The sequence below is a fragment of the Myxine glutinosa genome, chromosome 4 (genome assembly GCF_964187855.1).
Source record: "Myxine glutinosa chromosome 4, kmMyxGlut1.1, whole genome shotgun sequence".
NCBI lineage: Eukaryota > Metazoa > Chordata > Myxini > Myxiniformes > Myxinidae > Myxine > Myxine glutinosa.
The window spans coordinates 70,772,605-70,793,725 of NC_136264.1; the positions used below are offsets into that span (position 1 = coordinate 70,772,605).

Sequence of the window (21,121 nt, forward strand, 5' to 3'; positions counted from 1 at the left end):
TCAGAACAGTTATAGTAAATACTAGCAGAAGTACCCGGCTAGAGGGGCAGCGGGCGAGGAGGGGAGGGAAGGGGGGAGGGGAGGGGAGAAGAGGGGGGGGAGGGGAGAAGAGGGGGAGGGGGAGAGGTGGAGAAGAGGGGGAGGGGGAGGGGGAGAGGGGAGAAGAGGGGGGAGGGGGGGGGGAGAGGGATAGGAGGCGGGGGGAGAGGGGGGAGGGGAGAGGGAGGGGGAGGGGTGGGAGGGGGGAGGGGGGGGAGGGGGGGGATGGGGGGAGGGGGGGAGGGGAGTGGGAGAGAGGGGAGAGAGGAGGAGGGGAGGGGGGAGGGGGGAGGAGGGGAGGAGGCAGGGAGGGGGTCGGGGGAGGGGGAGAAGGGGGAGGGAGGAGGGGATTGCGGAGGGGGAGGGGAAGGGGGAGAAGGGGGGAAAGGGGAAGGGGGGAGGGGGAGGGTTGAGAGAGGGGAGATGGGGAGGGGGAGGGGGAGGGGAGAGGGGAGGTGGAGGGTGGAGGGGGGAGGGGGGGAGGACGGAGGGGGAATGGAGGGGGAGGACGGACGGGGGAGGGGGAAGGGGGAGGGCCAGTCAACAATGACGTTGCAGTTCTCATGGTCGGAGAGAAGCACAACAATCGCGACATCGTCCTGCATCTTCGAAAGAGCACGAAGCGGATTTTGGAGACTCACCGATCCTGTGACCCACGTCCTCCAGTACCGGCGTTGCCGGGCGGGGGAAGGGAGACCCACACATTCCCAACCCGTACATTCGCCCTCTCGACTCAAGCTCGTATTCGATTCGTATTCGAAATCGAAAGGGGAAATCCTTCGTATTCGAATTCGTAAACACGAAATATGAATTAAAATTTAATTCATATCACACAAAATCGACACAAAACACAGTCGCATAAAGGTGAAAAAACGCAATGGCTTTTCGCCCTGAATTACGTGCAAACGTGTGACGTGTGACGGGATGGAACATCACGTGATCGCTCTGAGCGAATCAGCGAGCTGCTCGCACTGGCTGAGATTAGCGGGTACTTCGCTGAAATGCGCTGAGGTAAATATGAATAAAAAATATGGATCTCGTCAAATATTGTTTCGGCCATGTTCGTCCCAGGCTCAATGGCCATGTCTATGCCAAATATCAAGCACGTGAGCCTCTCCGTTTCGGAGTCTATCGGTAACATTACACACACACACACACACACAAACAGTGTTTTATATATTGTTGCGGATATGAGGACTGTATATTTTTTTGATTGTGTGCTTTATTATTATTATTATTGTTTATTCTGCGCCCCCTGCCTCCGGAGCTGTGTAAAGGTCAAAGGGCATCCCATAATTAGTCCACAAGCATACACGTCAGCCAATAATAGAATACCCCTGTTCGATAGTTATATCTTATTCTGTGTTTTAGGGTAAGGCTGTGTCTCCCATTAATTGAAGTACTCCATTGCACCAGTGAAAGAGATAGATTCCCTTCATTCCCATTCCCAAAACCTCCATTCCCCCTTTTCGTCGTTTGGCAATTACCTCCCCTCCAATAACCGCCATTGACCACGAGGCAGGGTCGGAGAAGAAAGGCGTGTCTCCACCTCGTCATAGAGGGGAGCAGTGAGCCAGCCCCACTCGACCAACCATGAGCCAGGGGTTTGGCTAGAGAGGGCGGAGGAAGAGCAATCGGGGAGGTTCGCAAAGGTTGAGGGGCGGGGCCTATATAACCCACAGCGCGACGCTCCCCAAGCAGTCGAGCTTTGAAGAAGAAAGAGAGGCGCTGAGAGGAGGGAATGAGCAGGCGTGACCGCAGCTAAAATCCGCAGCGCGACGCTCCCAAAAGAGAAGCTGAGACAAGCTTTGAGAGATGAGCTTTTACCGGCAGACAAAAGGGAGCCCAAGCCGTTGAGAAGAGAGAGGGTCCAAGAAGCAGAGCTGAGTTGTGTGGTTTTGGTCGTCAGTGGTTGCGTTGTGGTGGTCAGTGGTTGCGTTGGTTGCGTTGAGTTGTCGGTGGTGAGGAGCGATTGGACCAAGAGAACATAGAGAACATCCAAGGAGAGGACATCCCAGAAAGCACAAAGCCTGTTGTAATCCTGGAAGAGCAGCGGCGGCCACAGCAGCAACAACACCCAACCGCCGCTTGGGGCCTGGACGGCGGTTTTGAGCAGGGCCGCGAAGGAACGGCGGCTGCTAAACGCGCCGATCGTGCTGCACAATACAGCTCCAAGCCATCCTCTCCTTCCAGCCAATTCCTGTCATCATTCCCCGTGTGAGTCTGTCCTTTGTTTGTTCTGTCCCTGGGTTAACTAAGACTGTAGGTAAGCTAGCGTTGCACTGTGTACCTAATCTTGTCTGTAAATAAACGTGACTGCTTTCTTTTTGCTTATGTGTAAATAATAAATCCCATTACTCTTCTGTCCGTCTTCTCGTCTTATTCCTTTTCCTCTTTGCATTCGGTCGTTTTAGAGTTTTCCAGATTGGGCAGCTGCGGTGCGATACGGCCAAAGTTGGGGTGAATCGGGTGAGTTGGGGAAGAATCGGGGGAACTGTTAGTGTTAGGTCGCGGTAATACACCACCGCTCGGTCAATATAACATCTTAACCGCGATCAGTAACAATATACAGACTTGGCATTTAATATGGAATATTTATTTTTTCTTGACTTGGGTTTACTTTCTGAACTCAGTATATCAATCTGGTGAGTTTATTTTACCCTTTGGTGATGTCTTTGTTGAAAGAACCATGTCACTGATTGTCTTTCGCAGCAAGAAGTCAATAACAGGATTATATCACAGGTGGCATGACAAAATGTAAGGACAGGTACATTTGACGATTGGTTTCACAATCGGGTATATAAGGGTTGTTGCGTTCTGTATTAGTGGAAAACAACTGCTGCATGTCTACAAAAGTTATTGCCGCTTCCTCTGGAGATGGTCCGTCAACTTGACAATGCTGTTTGTCATGGAGTGGTGGCTTTACGAAATTCTGGCATGAAACAGCGTGCTATTGCTCAGCAGTATGGCATCACTCAAGGTCAGGTGTCAAAGATCCTGAAACGAAATGCTCAGAGGGGTGTCCCTACTCCAATACCGAGGCCAGGACGTCCACACAGAACCACAAGGAGAGATGATCGCCAGCTGCACCGGTTAGTCCGCAATGGCCGTACCAAGTCAGCTAATCGGCTTAGGGCTGAGTGGCAGCAACTGACAAATGTGCCTGTATCCAGAAGGCTAGTCAGCCAACGACTGGTTCAAGCAGGCTATCATGTCAGGCGTCCCCTGAGAAAGCCATGCCTGACCAGACAACACAGCCAGCGCTGATTGCAGTGGGCCAGAGAGCACCGTCAATGGCAGCCAGGACACTGGAATCATGTGACCTTCAGTGACGAGTCTAGATTTCTGGTCTATCGTCAAGATGGCCGCGTCCGAGTGCGCAGACAAGTGCATGAAGCCCACAACGAAGATTGTATAGTGCCAAGAGTCCAAGCTGGGGGTGGTGGGGTGACCGTTTGGGCTGCTTTTCATGCAGGGGGCAAAACTGACCTGGTTGTTCTGAATGGAAACCTGAACCAGTTCAAGCACAGGGCCATTCTGGAAGAAACATTGCTTCCATTTGTTCATGCAGCCTTTCGAGGAAACTTTGTCTTCCAAGATGACAATGCACGGCCTCATCGTGCTCGCATGATCCAACACTTTCTTGCTGACTGTGGTGTAGAGCATATGGAGTGGCCTGCCATGTCCCTGGATATGAATCCGATAGAGAACTTGTGGGCAGAATTAACGCGTCAAATCGACAACTTGGACCAGCAGCCCACCACTGATCGTGAATGGCAGCAGACTATTGTCACTGCATGGCAACCGATTCCTGTCCAAACCTTGGCATATCTCGTGAACAGCATGCCTCGATGTGTACGTGCTCTCCTGAATGCTCGTGGGGGTTACACGAAGTACTGAACTGTAATTTTACTGTCCGTAATCCCAGTCATAATTTAGCTTTTGTTGAAATTTTTTTTGGCTCATGTGCAAAATAAAGAGATACTTCTGGAAAACTTACAGAAGTTTAACACAGTACTGTCCGTGAATTGAGTTCGATATCAGTTTACATCATTTTCAAGGATCAATTTATTTGCGTCGAAATGTCAAATGTGGTTTTTGTTTCTTTTAAAGGACGCATTAACAAAATCTAGAATAATTTCAACATAATTCCAATGAACTTTTGGTTCTAAGTCATCTTGAAAAGTAAGTTCACCCCCACAAAAAAAATATTCCATATTAAATGCCAAGTCTGTATATAGATTTAACGTGACCCTGACCATGGACAAAATATAAACCAATGTAGTCTTGATGGAGTAAACGTTTAAATAGCATAGCAGTAGTACATCCCTAAAAAGAGCCTTTCAATGTCAGAACAATCCCTTGCAGGCACAATCACATCCCACAACTCACTGACTTCCTTGATGACATCAGGATCACACTCTTTGCAGAGATCTAGTTCCTTTTGCAGGTTCTTCCGCTTACCTCGAAGTTCCTCAACCTCCGAGAGTAGAATGGTACGCTTTTTCTGCAAAATATTTGCACACGATTAAACACCCAATTTTGCACGTATGATCTGATTTTATGGGATGGTTAAGAATTCTAGAAAAAAAATGCAAAACAACAAACAGTTCAACTATGTACGAGGGTGCAACAAACACCCCTTTTTGAAAAATATTCTCATATTGATCTCGTTCTACTTTTTTGTTACACGTGCCCCATATATCATTTATGTAAATATTTCAGATTTTGCTTCCATGTACTGGATAAACCCTTTCACACATGGAGCTCACTCACACTTGGCATGAAGAGTATCCACTGACGCAGGGTAGTTTTGCACTTTTCCCCGCCTCCTGCCCAACCCACATTTCCCCCATCACTCCACTACTGTGTGTGTTTGTTCTGATTTTCCTGCTAAACTTTAGACCCATAGGGCTCAAACTTGCCATGAAGACTGTTCAATCTCCCAGTGTGGTTTTGCACTCTTAACCTCCTCACCAACCTCCACTCCTCCCACCACACCCTCCACCATGTGTTTGCTTCCATATACCGGGTACATCTTTTCACCTGTGGGGCTCACTCGCACTTGGCATAAAGGGTGTCCGCTCCCCCAAGATAGTTTTGAACTTTGCCCCGCCTCCTGCCTCAACCCAATTACCACTATAACCCCTCTACTGTGTGTTTGTTCTGAATTGCCAGCAACACCTTTTGAACCATGGGGCTCAAAGTTGCCAGGAAGACTGTTCATTCCCTCAGGGTGATTTTGCATTATAAACGTCCCCCCTAAACCCCCATCTCTGTTTGCTTCCATAGGTTATACTGGGTACACTCTTTCACCAATGGGGCTCACTCACACTTGGCATGAAGAGGGTCCTCCCTCCCCCCACCCACCACCCACAGGATAGTTGTGCACTTTGCCCCGCCTCCTGCCCCAACTTCATTACCCCCACCACACCCCTACCACCACATGTTTCTTCGGATTTACCAGTCACATCCTTTGACACATGGTGCTCAAACTCGGCATCAAGTGTTCATTCCCCTAGGATGATTTTGCACTAAGACCTGCTTCTCCAACAACCCCAAACCTAGCTTCCTTACCACACCTAAATCGATATAGACTAAATAAATCTATATAGACTCGCAGAAAAATTCTATATTTTCACATCATTCATCCTTGAATAATCTCGCCTGTGTCCCGAACAATGTGTGCGGAATTGCTGATCCTAACTGTGTCAATGATACCGGCCTCACAGCCATGTTCATTAATCGACAGAGTCTAGCGCAAAAGCCCATTCTAATGACATCATTCAGCCTTGAATAACGATGCATTTATTTCCCGGATGTACTGAACAATGTGTGTGGAATTGCCGACGAGCGAGTGCTGTTACTGGAAGGAAGTTCAGACAGAGTAGTGGAATATATGTAGGCCCTACGATAGAAGGAATGAAAATGTAGTACAAAACATTCAATTTCATTCATAGATTTACATTCACGAGAAAAACCCGCTCCCTAAGGCAGCAACCAGGGGGCTTATTTTATTATCCTTATTCAAACCTCTCGATCACTCCTGGAAATATTTTTTGTTCTTTTCTGTTAAGAAATATATACAACCTCCGATTTTTGAACTCTTTCAAGCAGTGCAAGAATAAAAGGCTTCCTTTTAAACTTTTTTATACCGGTTTTCTTTTTTAACCATGGGCTTCGTTTTACATATTCAAAAGTTTACAATATTCTAAAATTACAGCCGAACAATCATATCTCAAAGCTAGTGCATCTGTGTGTCCTTGCTGGCAGATTGATATAAACACATAAGTAGCGCCCTGTACTTGTAAAGCTAAATAAGTGTTTCTTTAATCAGGTTATGACAGTCGCTCATATTAGGTAGTGCTGGTGTGGCTGTTTAGTGGGTGTGATAGGTCTGCTGTTTGCACATCATGTGATGATTGTAATGCAGCTAGTATAGGTAAGGCCTTCGTGCTTCGCTCACATTCCATCAACGGTTTTCCGTCCATTCTATAGACGGAACGGTGTCCGCTAAAAGTGACAAAAGAAAACAGATGAGGTCACGAAGGCAATCAAATCCGACGTTTTAATTGAAAATGATGAAATGAAAATTTAGGTTGGCCTATCAGTTTTTACCACCTGAACCCCCTCCCTTGGCTCATGATGTGGGGAACCCAGGTTCAAATATAAAGTAGCAGGGAGACAGATATGGCAGGAATAGTGAGGATTATATCAGCTCGGCAGTTAGTACCGGAGAAAACGTGAGATGGTAAAGAACTGCTGTCTTAAAGGACTCAACAAAAGAGCAAAATAACACAGACTCGGAAAGGCAATTCCAAAGAGGGTCGAATCAATGGAAGTGAGCAGAAGGCTGTAACTTATGGAGGGAATCTGCTCAAAAACACGAAGAACCCGTGAGGCAAATGGTATGTCCTTACCGTGGTTTCTCTTCCAACACCTGCCTTTGTTACGTTTTCTTCTAAAGAGCTCTTCTTATTTGCCGCATCCTCAAGCTGAAAATGAAAGGAAAGATTAATAATGCTCATGCTTCCTAAAAACAGAAGAATTTAATTATTCATTTCATATTTTACAATTTTTATTTCTGACTATGCAATCATCGCAGACAACCTGCAACTCCTACTGGCATAAAACACCGTGGATTAGTTAAAGGAAAAACTTATCGATCCATTTTCAAACTTAACACTTATGCTTAATAATGTGTGGTTGACATAAAATATGGGTGGACAGGATGGCCTAGATGTAAGCGCATTCGCCTCTAAGGTGTCTAGCATGGGTTTGAATCTTCACCCAGCTATAAACTGTCATCCCATTGTTTCACAGGCAGGGTGATTCATCAATGTGTGTGTCCCTTGGATGGATGTTAAACGGGCATCCTGTCTGCCAGTAATCTTGGTGGATGTTAAAGATGCAATGGTGTCCTTCGTGAAGAGCAGGCAAGCTATCAAATGCCGTTGTGATGCATACGAATGAAATACAAGTACAGATACATTAAAAGTACACCGTCTCCATGCCAAATAATTAAATATCCGACAGCACGGCATTGCCGGGGCGCCTCTGGCGCACGGCAATACCGCAGTGCAGCTCATAGAGGCTGCATTGGGAGGGAGAGGTGTATACTAATTGATTGATTAATTGTATAATTAAAATCAATAAAAGATTATCACAAAATATTTTCTTAATCAATTGGCCAAGAGCATAACTAAACCACTCGTGCTTCATCCGAAGATGTATCTTTTAGAAATTTAATTAAATAAGTCATTTATAAAAATTCAATAATTAATCGAATAATTAAATAATTAATCGATTAATTGATTAATCGATTAATCAATAAATCAAAAATATCCTTGATAGCCACATCACTTGGTCACTCATGTCCAAATATTAGCTTCCGAGCTCAAAAGGTGCCTGAGATATTGGCCAAATGAGAAAGAAAATATATAAATGATTAATAATGAAAATAAATAAATATTAATCATAAAAAAATTAAATTATTAATCAATTCGGTCACAAAACACATAAACCACCACCATTTCATCAGAATCTGTAAACTGGGGAAAAAATTTTTTTTTAGTAATTAATCGAATAATTAAATAATTAATCGATTAATTGATTAATCGATTAATCAATAAATAAAAAATATCCTTGATAGCCACATCACTTGGTCACTCATGTCCAAATATTAGCTTCTGAGCTCAAAAGGTGCCTGAGATATTGGCCAAATGAGAAAGAAAATAAATAAATGATTAATAATAATGAAAGTAAATAAATAATAATCATTAAAAAATTAAATTATTAATCAATTCGGTCAGAGAACACATAAACCACCACCATTTCATCAGAATCTGCAACTTTAAAAAAAAATTTTTTTTAGTCATTAATCGAATAATTAAATAATTAATCGATTAATTGATTAATTGATTAATTAATAAATCAAAAATAGCGTTTGCAGCCAAATCACCTGGTCATTGGCATGTCCAAATAACAGCTTCCTAACTCAAAAGGTGCCTGAGTTAATGGTCAGAAGAGAAAGGCAATTTAATTAATTAAATAAGTACTTAATTAATCGCTAATAATTAAATAACTCCTCAATTAATTGATTAATCAAAAAACAAAAAATATCGTTTTTGACAAAGGACTTGCTCACTACTGTGCCGAAATTTCAGCTTCCTAACTCAAAGGATGGCTGAGATATCGCCCGGACAAACAAACAAACAAGAAAGAAAACAAGTACACATACATTCAAAGTACACCGCCCCATGCCAAATAATTAAATATGCTGCAGCGCGGCATTGCCGGGGCGCCTCGGGCGCCCGGCAATACCGCAGTGCAGCTCATTGAGGCTCCATTGGGAGGGAGAGGTGTACACTAATTGATTGATTAATTGTATAATTAAAATCAATAAAAGATTATCACAAAATATTTTCATAATCAATTGGCCAATCGCATAACTAAACCACTAGTGCTTCATCCGAAGATGTATCTTTTAGAAATTTAATTAAATAAGTCATTTATAAAAAATTAAATAATTAATTGATTACTCAATAAATAATTAATCGATTAATCAATAAATAATTAATAGATGAAATGATTAATCAATAAATCAAAAATATCCTTGATAGCCACATCACTTGGTCACTCATGTCCAAATATTAGCTTCCCAGCTCAAAAGGTGCCTGAGATTTTGGCCAAATGAGAAAGAAAATAAATAAATGATTAATAATGAAAATAAATAAATAATAATCATAAAAAAATTAAATTATTAATCAATTTGGTCAGAGAACACATAAACTACCACTATTTCATCAGAATCTGTAACTTAAAAAAAAAAAATTTTTTTTGTCATTACTCGAATAATTAAATAATTTATCGATTAATTGATTAATTCATAAATCAAAAGTATCCTTTGCAGCCAAATCACCTGGTCATTGGCATGTCCAAATGTCAGCTTCCTAACTCAAAAGGTGCCTGAGTTAATGGTCAGAAGAGAAAGGAAATTTGATTAATTAAATAAGTACTTAATTAATCGCTAATAATTAAATAACTCCTCAATTTATTGATTAATCAAAAAATAAAAATACCGTTTTTGACAAAGGACTTGCTCACTATTGTGCCGAAATTTCAGCTTCCTAGCTCAAAGGATGGCTGAGATATCGCCCGGACAAACAAACAAGAAAGAAAACAAGAAAGAAAGCAAGAAACCAGAGTGAAAACTGAGTACTCTCTTTCAGCGTGCGTCACTGCCGAGCCCCCTTTGGTGCCCGGCAATGACGATTTGCAATGCCTGGAGATGGCATAGGAAAGGAGCGGTGTACAACAAGAAAGCAAGAAAACAAGTACACATACATTCAAAGTACACCGCCCCATGCCAAATAATTAAATATGCTGCAGCGCGGCATTGCCGGGGCGCCGCTGGCGCCCGGCAATACCGCAGTGCAGCTCATTGAGGCTGCATTGGGAGGGAGAGGTGTACACTAATTGATTGATTAATTGTATAATTAAAATCAATAAAAGATTATCACAAAATATTTTCATAATCAATTGGCTAATTGCATAACTAAACCACTAGTGCTTCATCCGAAGATGTATCTTTTAAATTAAATAATTAATTGATTACTCAATAAATAATTAATCGATTAATCAATAAATAATTAATCGATTAAATGATTAATCAATAAATCAAAAATATCCTTGATAGCCACATCACTTGGTCACTCATGTCCAAATATTAGCTTCCCAGCTCAAAAGGTGCCTGAGATATTGGCCAAATGAGAAAGAAAATAAATAAATGATTAATAATGAAAATAAATAAATAATAATCATAAAAAAATTAAATTATTAATCAATTTGGTCAGAGAACACAAACTACCACTATTTCATCAGAATCTGTAACTTAAAAAAAAAAAATTTTTTTGTCATTAATCGAATAATTAAATAATTAATCGATTAATTAATAAAACAAAAATATCCTTTGCAGCCAAATCACCTGGTCATTGGCATGTCCAAATATCAACTTCCTATCTCAAAAGGTGCCTGAGTTAATGGTCAGAAGAGAAAGGAAATTTAATTAATTAAATAAGTACTTAATTAATCGCTAATAATTAAATAACTCCTCAATTTATTGATTAATCAAAAATATATATATACCGTTTTTGACAAAGGACTTGCTCACTATTGTGCCGAAATTTCAGCTTCCTAGCTCAAAGGATGGCTGAGATATCGTCCGGACAAACAAACAAGAAAGCAAGAAAGCAAGAAAGAAAACAAGAAAACAAGAAACCAGAGTGAAAACTGAGTACTCTCTTTCAGCGTGCGTCACTGCCGAGCCCCCTTTTGTGCCCGGCAATGACGATTTGCAATGCCTGGAGATGGCATAGGAAAGGAGCGGTGTACAACAAACAACCAGAGTGAAAACTGAGAACTCCCTTTCAGCGTGCGTCACTGCCGAGCCCCCTTCGGTGCCCGGCAATGACGATTTGCAATGCCTGGAGATGGCATAGGAAAGGTGCGGTGTACAATAATAAAACTAGAACGGCACTCAGTAGAGAGCAAACCTCCGCCTGGTTGGCCATATCAGTCAATGGTGAAGAATCAGTTAAAAAAAAAAAATCTCATGTTCGAATCCATACTCAGATTTTCACCAATATTGAATCGATTCTTCCTTGTCAAACACACAACCTGTCCAACAAGTTTCGTCCAAATCCATCATTAACTTTTTGAGATATCCCGCTATGTATCGTTTTTGGCCCTATCTCTCAATGGTGAAGAATCACTTAAAAATTAAATAATTATCATATCCGAATCCATATTCAGATCTTCACAAAAATTGAATCTATTTGTCCTTGTCAGACACCCAACCAGTCCACCAAGTTTCATCCAAATCCGTCCACAACTTTTTGAGATATCCTTGCTGTGTATCGTTTTTGGCCCGATCTCCCAATGGTGAAGAATCACTTTTAAAATTCTAGTAGCCGGATCCGAATCCGGATCTTCACCAAAATCGAATGATTTCGTCCTTGTGAAATACGCTACATCGCTGCCAAATTTCGTCCGAATCGGTCCGCAACTTTTTGAGATATTTTATTCACAAACAAACAGACAGACAAACAGACAGGGGTGAAAACATCACCTCCTTTGGTGGAGGAGGTAATAAAATACATAGACATAGACATATGACATAGACATAGTATAGCTTTTGAAAGCTAAGTTTGGCAAGGCTCCCATCCCCGAGTTTATCTTTGGCGACTTCCATTACTTTCTGCGAGGCAACGTCTTTCCTTTGAAACAAACATCAACTTTCACTGTCGCAAAGCCAGTCTGCAGTGTGACAAAAGTATTCTTATCCAAGTATGAATTTTTATGCCTCGTCGCCGGAGACATTATGTTTTCAGGTTGTCCGTCCATCCGTCCATCCGTGGTAGGTTTTCGTTACCGCGGTAACTAGAGAACGGCTGAAGGGATCTTAGTCAAACTTTGTGCAGTTATGTATAATGAGGTAAAGATGAACTGATTCGATTTTGGGGTCATGAGGTCAAAGGCTAAATGTCAGAGGTCATGCTAGGTAAAAAAAAAAAAAAATCCTGTCACCTCAATAACTTGTGAACCAGTGATGGCATTCTGACCAAATTTGGTATAATTATGTGGAATGATGTAAACATGAACCGATTACATTTTTGGGTGAAGAGGTAAAAGGTCAGAGGTCATATCAGGTAAAAATGCGATAACTTGAGAACAGCTGAATGGATTTAAATCAAACTTGGTACAAGTATTATAATTATGTCATAATGTGGGCGGAGGCATATCGGTCGACACTGACGTCAAACAGTGTCGTTCTAGTTCTTCGTGCAAGAGCATACAGAATGCCTTATTTGCTGAGCCTGGGGCTCATTGTCTGGGTTAGCTTTGTATGACATGCTGACCCAAGTGGTGGTGGAGACAAAAGGCAAACAAAAATTCTCTTCGGGAGCCTGGATTAAATTTCATCTGCCAAAGATTTGATGTCATGCATTTTTGTGTAATTTGCATAGCAGGGACAAAGCATGGTAAGACACATGATAACGTCAATTTTGGATAAGTCGGCATTAATGTACCACACGTTGTTCCATTCCTGCAGGGGCGTTACCTTATGTAGGTTAGTGGTGTCACAATTCATCTTGTGTGCTGAGATTGCAACAGCTCATTTTAACCAACACGAGGTGAAGGACATTATGAAATTCACACGTTAGTGTAGTCGCCACGAAGTACGTTTGGTTTGTTTGGATTTTATAGTGACCAACAATTTTGCAGCATAAAGATAGTTTATGATAACATACAAACTGATGGCACATATAATATGCTCATGACATGGAAGCAAAAACATTATTTCATTTTTGGGTACCATTTTGCCAAGAAGATGCTGGCTGTCCTGTCAACACCTTTGTGGTGTACACCATGCCAACGAGCACGTTGCATGATGGCAGAGCATGATGGGATCAGAAGATTAGATAACAGTGTTCTGCTGGATCATGGATCAAAAACCGGGTATGACAGCAAATAAAAGTGCTCTTGCCCAATCACTGCCTCAGGGCTGACAGGATGGCCAAGACGCCCTAGACCTAGAGGTACACACACTCACCTGGCTTTGAATCCGACCCAGCTATAAACTGTCATCCCGGTGTTTCATTGTGTGCGTGATTCATCAGTGTGCGTGCCATACATCGGATTGACATTAAACAGGCGTCCAATCTGCCGGTATTAGTTGGTGGACGTTAAAGATCCCACAGTGTTCTTTGTGAAGAGTAGGTGAGCTTTCGCCAGCACTATATGCACATTCCTGGCCTAACCTACAAAGGGCGTTGCAATATAACATTTAATTGGTTTTGAAAGTACCAATAAGGCAATTTGTGTTCTACAGTGTTCAAGTATATAATTCAATTGAAAGAAAATAGAGGTTTTCAAGGCTGTAGAGTATTAAAAAAAGAAAATGCATCATCAGCACAGCCATGCCCTCAAGCAATGATGCTACCCCCACAGCCTTGTATTGCATACGAAAGAAGAAGACTTCGCATCAAACTGCTTCAAATTGCATTCAGTTTTAATGGAAGATTTATTTACCAACAGTATTTGCAGGAACAACCAGTGAAGCAAAGCAAGTGGTGTGCTGATGTTACAAGCTTGAGGTTTGGGAAATAACTCGGATTGGTCTCGACAATGTTCGGGATCGAGAGGGGAATTTGGCATTATGCATTTAGCCAATTCTGGCAATGAATAACTGTCATTCATACAATATGTAGTGAAAATTATATGCTGGATGGGATGTATCCCTACAATCATGTGAAATCATGATACTGAAGGAGCAGCGCTCCTGCTTGAGACTAGGCTATGAGCCAAGGGGGTTGGTCGGTACCATACAGATGGAGTAAGGCTCATTGTGATTTATAGCAAGATATATGTCCCTAGATATGAAAAAAAAGTGATAGCAGTGTATAACTCTCGGCCATCTCTGTGTTATCACCCGAAATATTATTATACGCCTGCTTCGCTTCGCCAAAAAATGTGATATTTGCTAAAATTGGAATAAATATGTTTTTAAGGACCACAGAGTGCCAATAATTTGCATACTGGATGCCAACTAATATAGTAATAGAAATATACAACATTTGTGGGGGTTATTTATCAAAATATTGATATAATGACAAAAAATATGTTAAATGTAGTGAAAAAGTGGTCGAAATCGCTTCGAGTTCAGAATTCACATTGTACATTTTTGTCAATATTTCAAAAATGAAAACTCCCAGAGTAACATTTGACCCCTCAAAATCTTCGCAAGGAACCACTGCATTGGAATATATCATTACTTTGTAATATGGTGGTTGTTTGGGGCACATATTTTGGCAAAGTTCAAAATATGTTCAACCATACCCCCTAATTTTGATATTTTGGAACGAAACATAGCTTTTGAACATTTTAGGTTTATTCGTCTACTACTTTTGGTATCTCAGTGTAATTTTTGGTATTAGCTAGTATCCTAAAGTAGGTTTGTAACATCAGCTACATTATATTTCACAATGCATGCAAACTTGCTCCACACTCGAGGTTTATCATGATCTCTCGAACAAATACGATCTCGATCTCGATCTCGGCACTCTGTGGTCCTTAAAAATATATTTATTCCAATTTTAGCAAATATCACATTTTTTGGCGAAGCGAAGCAGGCGTATAATAATATTTCGGGTGATAACACAGAGATGGCCGAGAGTTATACACTGCTATCACTTTTTTTTCATATCTAGGGACATATATCTTGCTAAAAATCACAATGAGCCTTACTCCATCTGTATGGTACCGACCGGTCAATTTGGGGGGGTCTGGCTCATAGCCTAGACGGACGAAGTGACGGACAAGACACAAACTCGTCCGAGAAGATGTTTATTGTATAATCATCTCGGGAACTCTCCATGCCCGTTTATCGGGTTCCCATATATATATCCAAGCCAAAAAGCATACATCAGAACCAAAGCCACGCCTCTCAGGTGAGGCACGCTTTGGTGGTCATGTGACCGACAGGTGCAAAGGATTATAACCTCGGCGCCGCGGTTTGGCCGCCGGTTACATCACCGGCTTGGGCAAGGAGATTCTGTTGCTGGTCTCGAGCTTTGGGGGACCCATGGGTCGCTACACACGCCCCCCCAGAATCGACTTGGTCCAGGAAGGTCAACCTGAGGGGGGTCCGGATGACCCGACCGAAACGACCCCTGGCTGGTCGCGGGGGGGGGGGGGGGGGGGGGGTCCGGTGTGGTGGTGGGTGGCCGGACGGGGGGTGCAGTGGACGGGGGGCGGCCGCGCCGTGGTGGGAGAGCGAGCCGTGGCGGCTGGACGACGTCCATGTGGGCCGGCTTGAGGCGGTCCACCGAAATCCGGTCCGCCCGGCCGCCGATGCTGACGACGAAGGACTTGTTGTCCCGTCGTAGGACCCGGAAGGGTCCGTTGTATGGTGGCCGGAGCGGCCCCCGGTGCGCGTCGTGGCGCACAAAGACGTACTCCGCCCTGTGGAGTGCTGGGGGGACGTAGGATTGGGGGTCGCCGTGGCGGGACGTCGGCACCGGGACGAAACGTTGGGCGGCCTCCTGGAAGTCCATGCGCTGGCGCGCGGCGGACCAGGGCCTGGTGGCGTCGGGCACGAACTCGCCCGGGACGAGGAGGGCCTGGCCGTACACCAGCTCGGCGGTGGACGCCTGGAGGTCCTCCTTTGGAGCCGTGCGGAGGCCCAAAAGGACCCACGGGAGCCGGTTGGCCCAGCCGTCGTCCTGGAGGCCGGCCACGAGTGCGGCCTTCATGGAGCGGTGGAACCGCTCGCACAACACGTTGGCCTGGGGGTGGTAGGCCGTGGTGCGGTGCAGGGTAACGCCCAACGTGCGGGCGACCGCGCCTCACAGTTCGGACGTGAACTGTGGGCCACGGTCCGACGAGATGTCCGCCGGTGCGCCGAAACGCGCGACCCACGTGGCGATGAACGCCTGGGCCACGTCGGCGGTGGTGGTGGAGGCGAGGGGCACGGCCTCCGGCCACCTGGTGGTCCTGTCCACCATGGTAAGCAGGTGGGTGAACCCCTGCGATGGGGGCAGGGGACCCACCAGGTCCACGTGGACGTGGTCGAAACGTCGCTCGGGCACGGTGAAAGGAGCCAGCGGAGCCTGGGTGTGACGGTGGACCTTGGCCCGCTGGCAGGGTGTGCAGGCGTTGGCCCAGTCGCGGACGTCCCGTCGCAACCCGTGCCAGACGAAACGTGCCGACACCAGCCTCTGGGACGCCTTCCGGCCCGGGTGTGAGAGGCCGTGGAGCGAAGCAAAAATGCGACGCCGCCAGCTGACCGGCACAACGGGGCGAGGTCGGCCTTGGGAGACGTCACAAAGCAGGACGGTGTCCGCGAAAGGGACGTCAGCCAAGCGGAGGCCCGTGTCCGCCACCCAGAGCGCCTGCACCGTGCCGTCGGTGGCCTGGTCCGTCGCCATCAGGGCGAAATCGACGCCAAGGTGGACGGCGTTGGCGCCGGCTCAACAAAGGCAGTCGGCCACGGCGTTGTCCTTTCCGGCGACGTGCCGGATGTCCGTGGTGTATTCCGACACGGCGGAGAGGTGGCGCTGCTGGCGGGCCGGCCACGGCTCCGTGACCTTGGCCATGGCGAAAATCAATGGCTTGTGGCCGACAAAGGCCGTGAACGGGCGGCCCTCCAGGAGGTGGCAAAAATGGCGGACGGCCAGGTACAGCCCGAGGAGCTCGCGGTCGAAAGTGCTGTACTTCAACTCGTTGGGCAGGAGTTGCCGGCTGAAGAACGCGAGCGGCTGCCAGGCCCCGTTTACCCATTGCTCATGAACCACGCCCACGGCGTAGTCGGAGGCGTCCGTGGTGAGGGCGATGGGAGCATGGGGTACCGGGTGGGCCAGCAGCGTGGCGTTGGCGAGGGCCCGTTTCGCGCCGGTGAAAGCAGCGTCCATGTCCGTGGACCAGACGACGTCGCGCTTCGCCGGCTGGCCGCGGAGGGTGGTGTACAAGGGCCGCATGAGTTGCGTAGCTCGGGGCACGAAGCGGTGGTAAAAGTTAACCATCCCGAGGAACTCCTGCAGCGCCTTGACGGAGCGGGGGTGCGGGAAAGCGGCGATGGCCTTGACTTTGGCCGGTAGCGGTACGGCGCCGTTCCGGGTGATGTGGTGGCCCAAAAGGTCGATCGTCGCCGCACCAAAGTGACATTTGGCCGGGTTGACGATCAAGCCGTGCTCGCTGAGGCGGCCGAACAGCGTCCGGAGGTGGAGGAGGTGCTCGGCTCTGGACGTGCTGGCGACGAGGATGTCGTCCAGGTAGGTAAAGAGGAACGGCAAGTCGCGCAGCACGCCGTCCATCAGGCGCTGGTATGCCTGTACCGCGTTTTTGAGGCCGAAGGGCATCCAGAGGAATTCGAAGAGGACGAAAGGTGTAATAACGGCCGTCTTCGGGATGTCGGCCGGGCGGACGGGCACCTGGTGGTACCCCCGAATCAGGTCCACTTTTGAAAAAATGGTCCGCCCCGCCAACCGGGCGGAAAAATCCTGGATGTGCGGGACGGGGTACCTGTCGGGGGTAGTGGCGTCGTTGAGGCGGCGGTAGTCGCCACATGGCCGCCATCCGCCCCCCGGCTTTAGGACGATGTGCAGCGGCGAGGCCCAGGCGCTGTCGGAGCGCCGCACGATGCCGAGGCGCTCCAGCGCGGCGAACTCGGCCTTGGCGACGGCGAGTTTGGCTGGGTCGAGACGGCGAGCTCGGGCGTACACCGGCGGGCCCGTAGTGGGAATGTGATGCTCGATGTCGTGGCGCACCGCGACGGCCGAAAACGTCGGTCGCGTGAGGGCCGGGAACTCCGCGAGGAGACGCGCGAAGTCGTCTGCCAACGGGAGGACGCAGGAAAGCTCGGTGGGCGCGGAACGGCTCAAGGCGCACGCCAGCGAGCTGAAAGTTTCGGCGTTGACGAGACGCCGACGTTTAACGTCAACCAGCAGCCCATGGGCGCAAAGGAAATCGGCCCCGAGCAAAGCCATGGGGACGTCCGCCGTCACGAACTCCCAGCGAAAGAGCTGGCTGCCGAAGCGGAGGGCGACGGTGCGTGGGCCGAAGGTGCGGATGGCGGAGCCATTGGCCGCGATTAAGGAGGGGCCGCAAATGGCGGCCCACCTGTCCTCCGCCGAAGCGGGAATGACGCTCAGCTGAGCGCTGGTGTCGCAGAGAAAACGCCGCCCCGACGCTTGGTCCGCGATGAATAGCAGGTTTCCGGAACGGCCGGCGCTCATGGTTGGTAGTGAGCGCCGGCCCGACCGTTTCCCGACTTGCCGAACGTGCACGGGGGTCGACATGATCGGGCCTGCCGCCCGAACCTGGTGTGGAAATAATACCAGGCCGGGTCTGGCGGGGGCTCCGGTCGACGCGTCGGGACCGGGCGACGCGGCGTCGCCGCTGCCAGTCCCGCCGGCCCGGCGGCCTCCGGGAAGGAAGCTGCGTCGGGCGGGTGGGCGGGAAACTGCGCCGCGGGCGCCGACTGGGCGGCGGGCGGGCTCCCGGCAGCCACCCCAACGAGCTGGCTCGCCGCTCTGACGAGCTGGCTTGCCGAATCGATCTTGTCGGCCTCCCTGGCGAGGTCGCGGGGGTTCGTGATGGTCGTGCTTGCCAGGGCGACCCGGACCTGGGCCGAGAGCTGGCGGAGAAAAAGCTCTTGGAAAAGGAAATCCGAGGGGTGCTCGCCGAGCAACGTGAGCATGTAGTCCATACGTTCGGACGGGCGCGTATCGCCGAGCTCAGGAAGGTCGAGCAGGCGTCGTGCGCGTTCAGCCGGGGAGAGGGCGAAAGCGCCCAGAAGAAGTGCCTTGATGGCGTCGTACTTGCCGTCAGCGGGCGGGCTCTGGAGGAGGCTCAGGCAGCGGGCGGCGGTCACGGAGCCGAGCGCGGCGACCACGTAATGGTATTTCGTGGTGTCCTCCGTAATGCCACGCAGGGCGAACTGGGAGTCCGCCTGAGCGAACCAGACGGCGGCATGTGCTTCCCAGAAAGTGGGCAGTTTGAGGGACACTGCCATGTCCATCGCGTGTCGTAAACTCGGGGTCACCAGTGAAGGAGCAGCGCTTCTGCTTGAGACGGACGAAGTGACGGACAAGACACAAACTCGTCCGAGAAGATGTTTATTGTATAATCATCTCGGGAACTCTCCATGCCCGTTTATCGGGTTCCCATATATATATCCAAGCCAAAAAGCATACATCAGAACCAAAGCCACGCCTCTCAAGCGAGGCACGCTTTGGTGGTCATGTGACCGACAGGTGCAAAGGATTATAACCTCGGCGCCGCGGTTTGGCCGCCGGTTACGTCACCGGCTTGGGCAAGGAGATTCTGTTGCTGGTCTCGAGCTTTGGGGGACCCATGGGTAGCTACAATACAATCCATAAGTGGTGGTGGTCGTCGAGGGACATACTCTTGATGGAGCATCACAGTGATGTGAACATTGCCGTGGCGAAGAACCAATCCTGGATATGTTGCCACTACGTTGCAGTTGTAGGATGCGGAAACTTCAACTGAGCAGAATTGGGAATCAAAACCACAACGAGAGAAATTCAACAAAGCTTTGACCATATCGTCAAGCCCCTCACAAATGGATGGTGCTTTATTATAACTAGAAGCACCTGCTCCCTAAGGTATCAGCCAGGCGAGTCATGGTGTTACGTCTGCCACCAAAGGTGGATGGAGGTTATGTTTTCACCCCTGTCTGTCTGTCTGCTTGTCTGTTTGTGAACAAGATATTTCAAACAGTTGTGGACAGATTTGGACTAAACTTGGTGGACAGGTTGTGTGTGTGACAAGGAAGAATCGATTCAATTTTGGTGAAGATCCGGATCCGGATCCGGATCCGGCTAGTATAATTTTTTAAGTGATTCTTCACCATTGGGAGATAGGGCCAAAAACGATACATAGCAGGATATCTCAAAAGGTTGCGGACGAATGATTTTGATGAAATACGATTGTTTTGTGATTTTCTGGTCTACTCTAAGATACAAAACGTAAACTGTTCACCTGGTGGAGGTATACTCTCTACTGAGTGCCGTTCTAGTTAAGTTTATGATTATTAATACCATAGCAGAGTACCAGAACTAAGGGCGACCTTGTTCCAAGTGTGCAACACATTCTTCCGATACATCCCTTTGTTTGGGTGGTGTATAGGCAACAATCAATTGCAGTGTTCTACAGTGTTCAAGTATATAATTAAATTGAAATAAAATTAAGGTTTTAAAGGCTGTCAAAAAAAAAATACTTTTTTCGGAAGTTTACCACCATTGATGTTAAATTAATTCTTCATGCCTGTTGTTTGTGTCCTTTATGACATCCTTAAAACAGCCAGTTTCCTTTTTGAAATTATTTTCAATCTTGTTTGACTGCCAAATAGGCAGGCAGAGTAAAAAATTACTTTACTCCTATGTGCGCATGAGTGATCGGGATTAGATTCCGTACAGTTTTCCAAATTCAGAGCCAAAGTACTAATAAACTGCAGGTTTGTGGTCTGATTTAAGTTCCGATTCAAGTTCAAAATACAACATTCAATTGAAATGAAATGGTTCTTCAAACAGAAGCCTGCAGACAGACAGAGTGAACCAAATGCTTAACCCTGCTTTTCGCTTCGTGCATGCAGGATAATTAAATAAATGGCATGATTATGTCCAGCTAGAGTGTATCTACAGGGGTAAATCAAAAAGTAAAGGGAATTTTCTGAATAAATTTTAATATGAAAATTCGCTTTACTTTTTCATTTCCCCTTGTAAATTTGCAGTGGACAACATCGTGTGACAGTTTCACATTGTATATTTGATCCGACGTTTGATTTTTGGTGTCGTGTCGTACACAGTGGTGATGTGTTAATGTCCATGGTATGCTTAATGTTGGGGCTGGGATGAGGGGAATGGGAGGGGGTACGGGGTATTCTATTTCTATTTATCATTATTCAGGGTTATTCTATTTATCATTATTTTTGCTTCCCGTATATAACAGATTTCCAATGCACAACCAGTCCACCTTAATGTAGCTCATTGTTACAACA

The 21,121-nt window shown here is 46.7% G+C and overlaps 1 protein-coding gene across 2 annotated transcripts in view; it reads right to left on the reverse strand.

The window, feature by feature from the left end:
* Window positions 1-21,121, reverse strand: part of MND1 (meiotic nuclear divisions 1) — a 70,628-nt gene that overhangs the window by 36,297 nt on the left and 13,210 nt on the right. For both annotated transcript variants that reach the window (XM_068102000.2, XM_068101999.2), the window contains exons 5-6: window positions 6,960-7,034; window positions 4,432-4,546 (exon numbers count right to left, since the gene is read on the reverse strand). In XM_068102000.2, coding sequence (XP_067958101.2) covers window positions 4,432-4,546; window positions 6,960-7,034 — 190 coding nt within the window. The remainder of the gene's footprint in view (window positions 1-4,431; window positions 4,547-6,959; window positions 7,035-21,121) is intronic.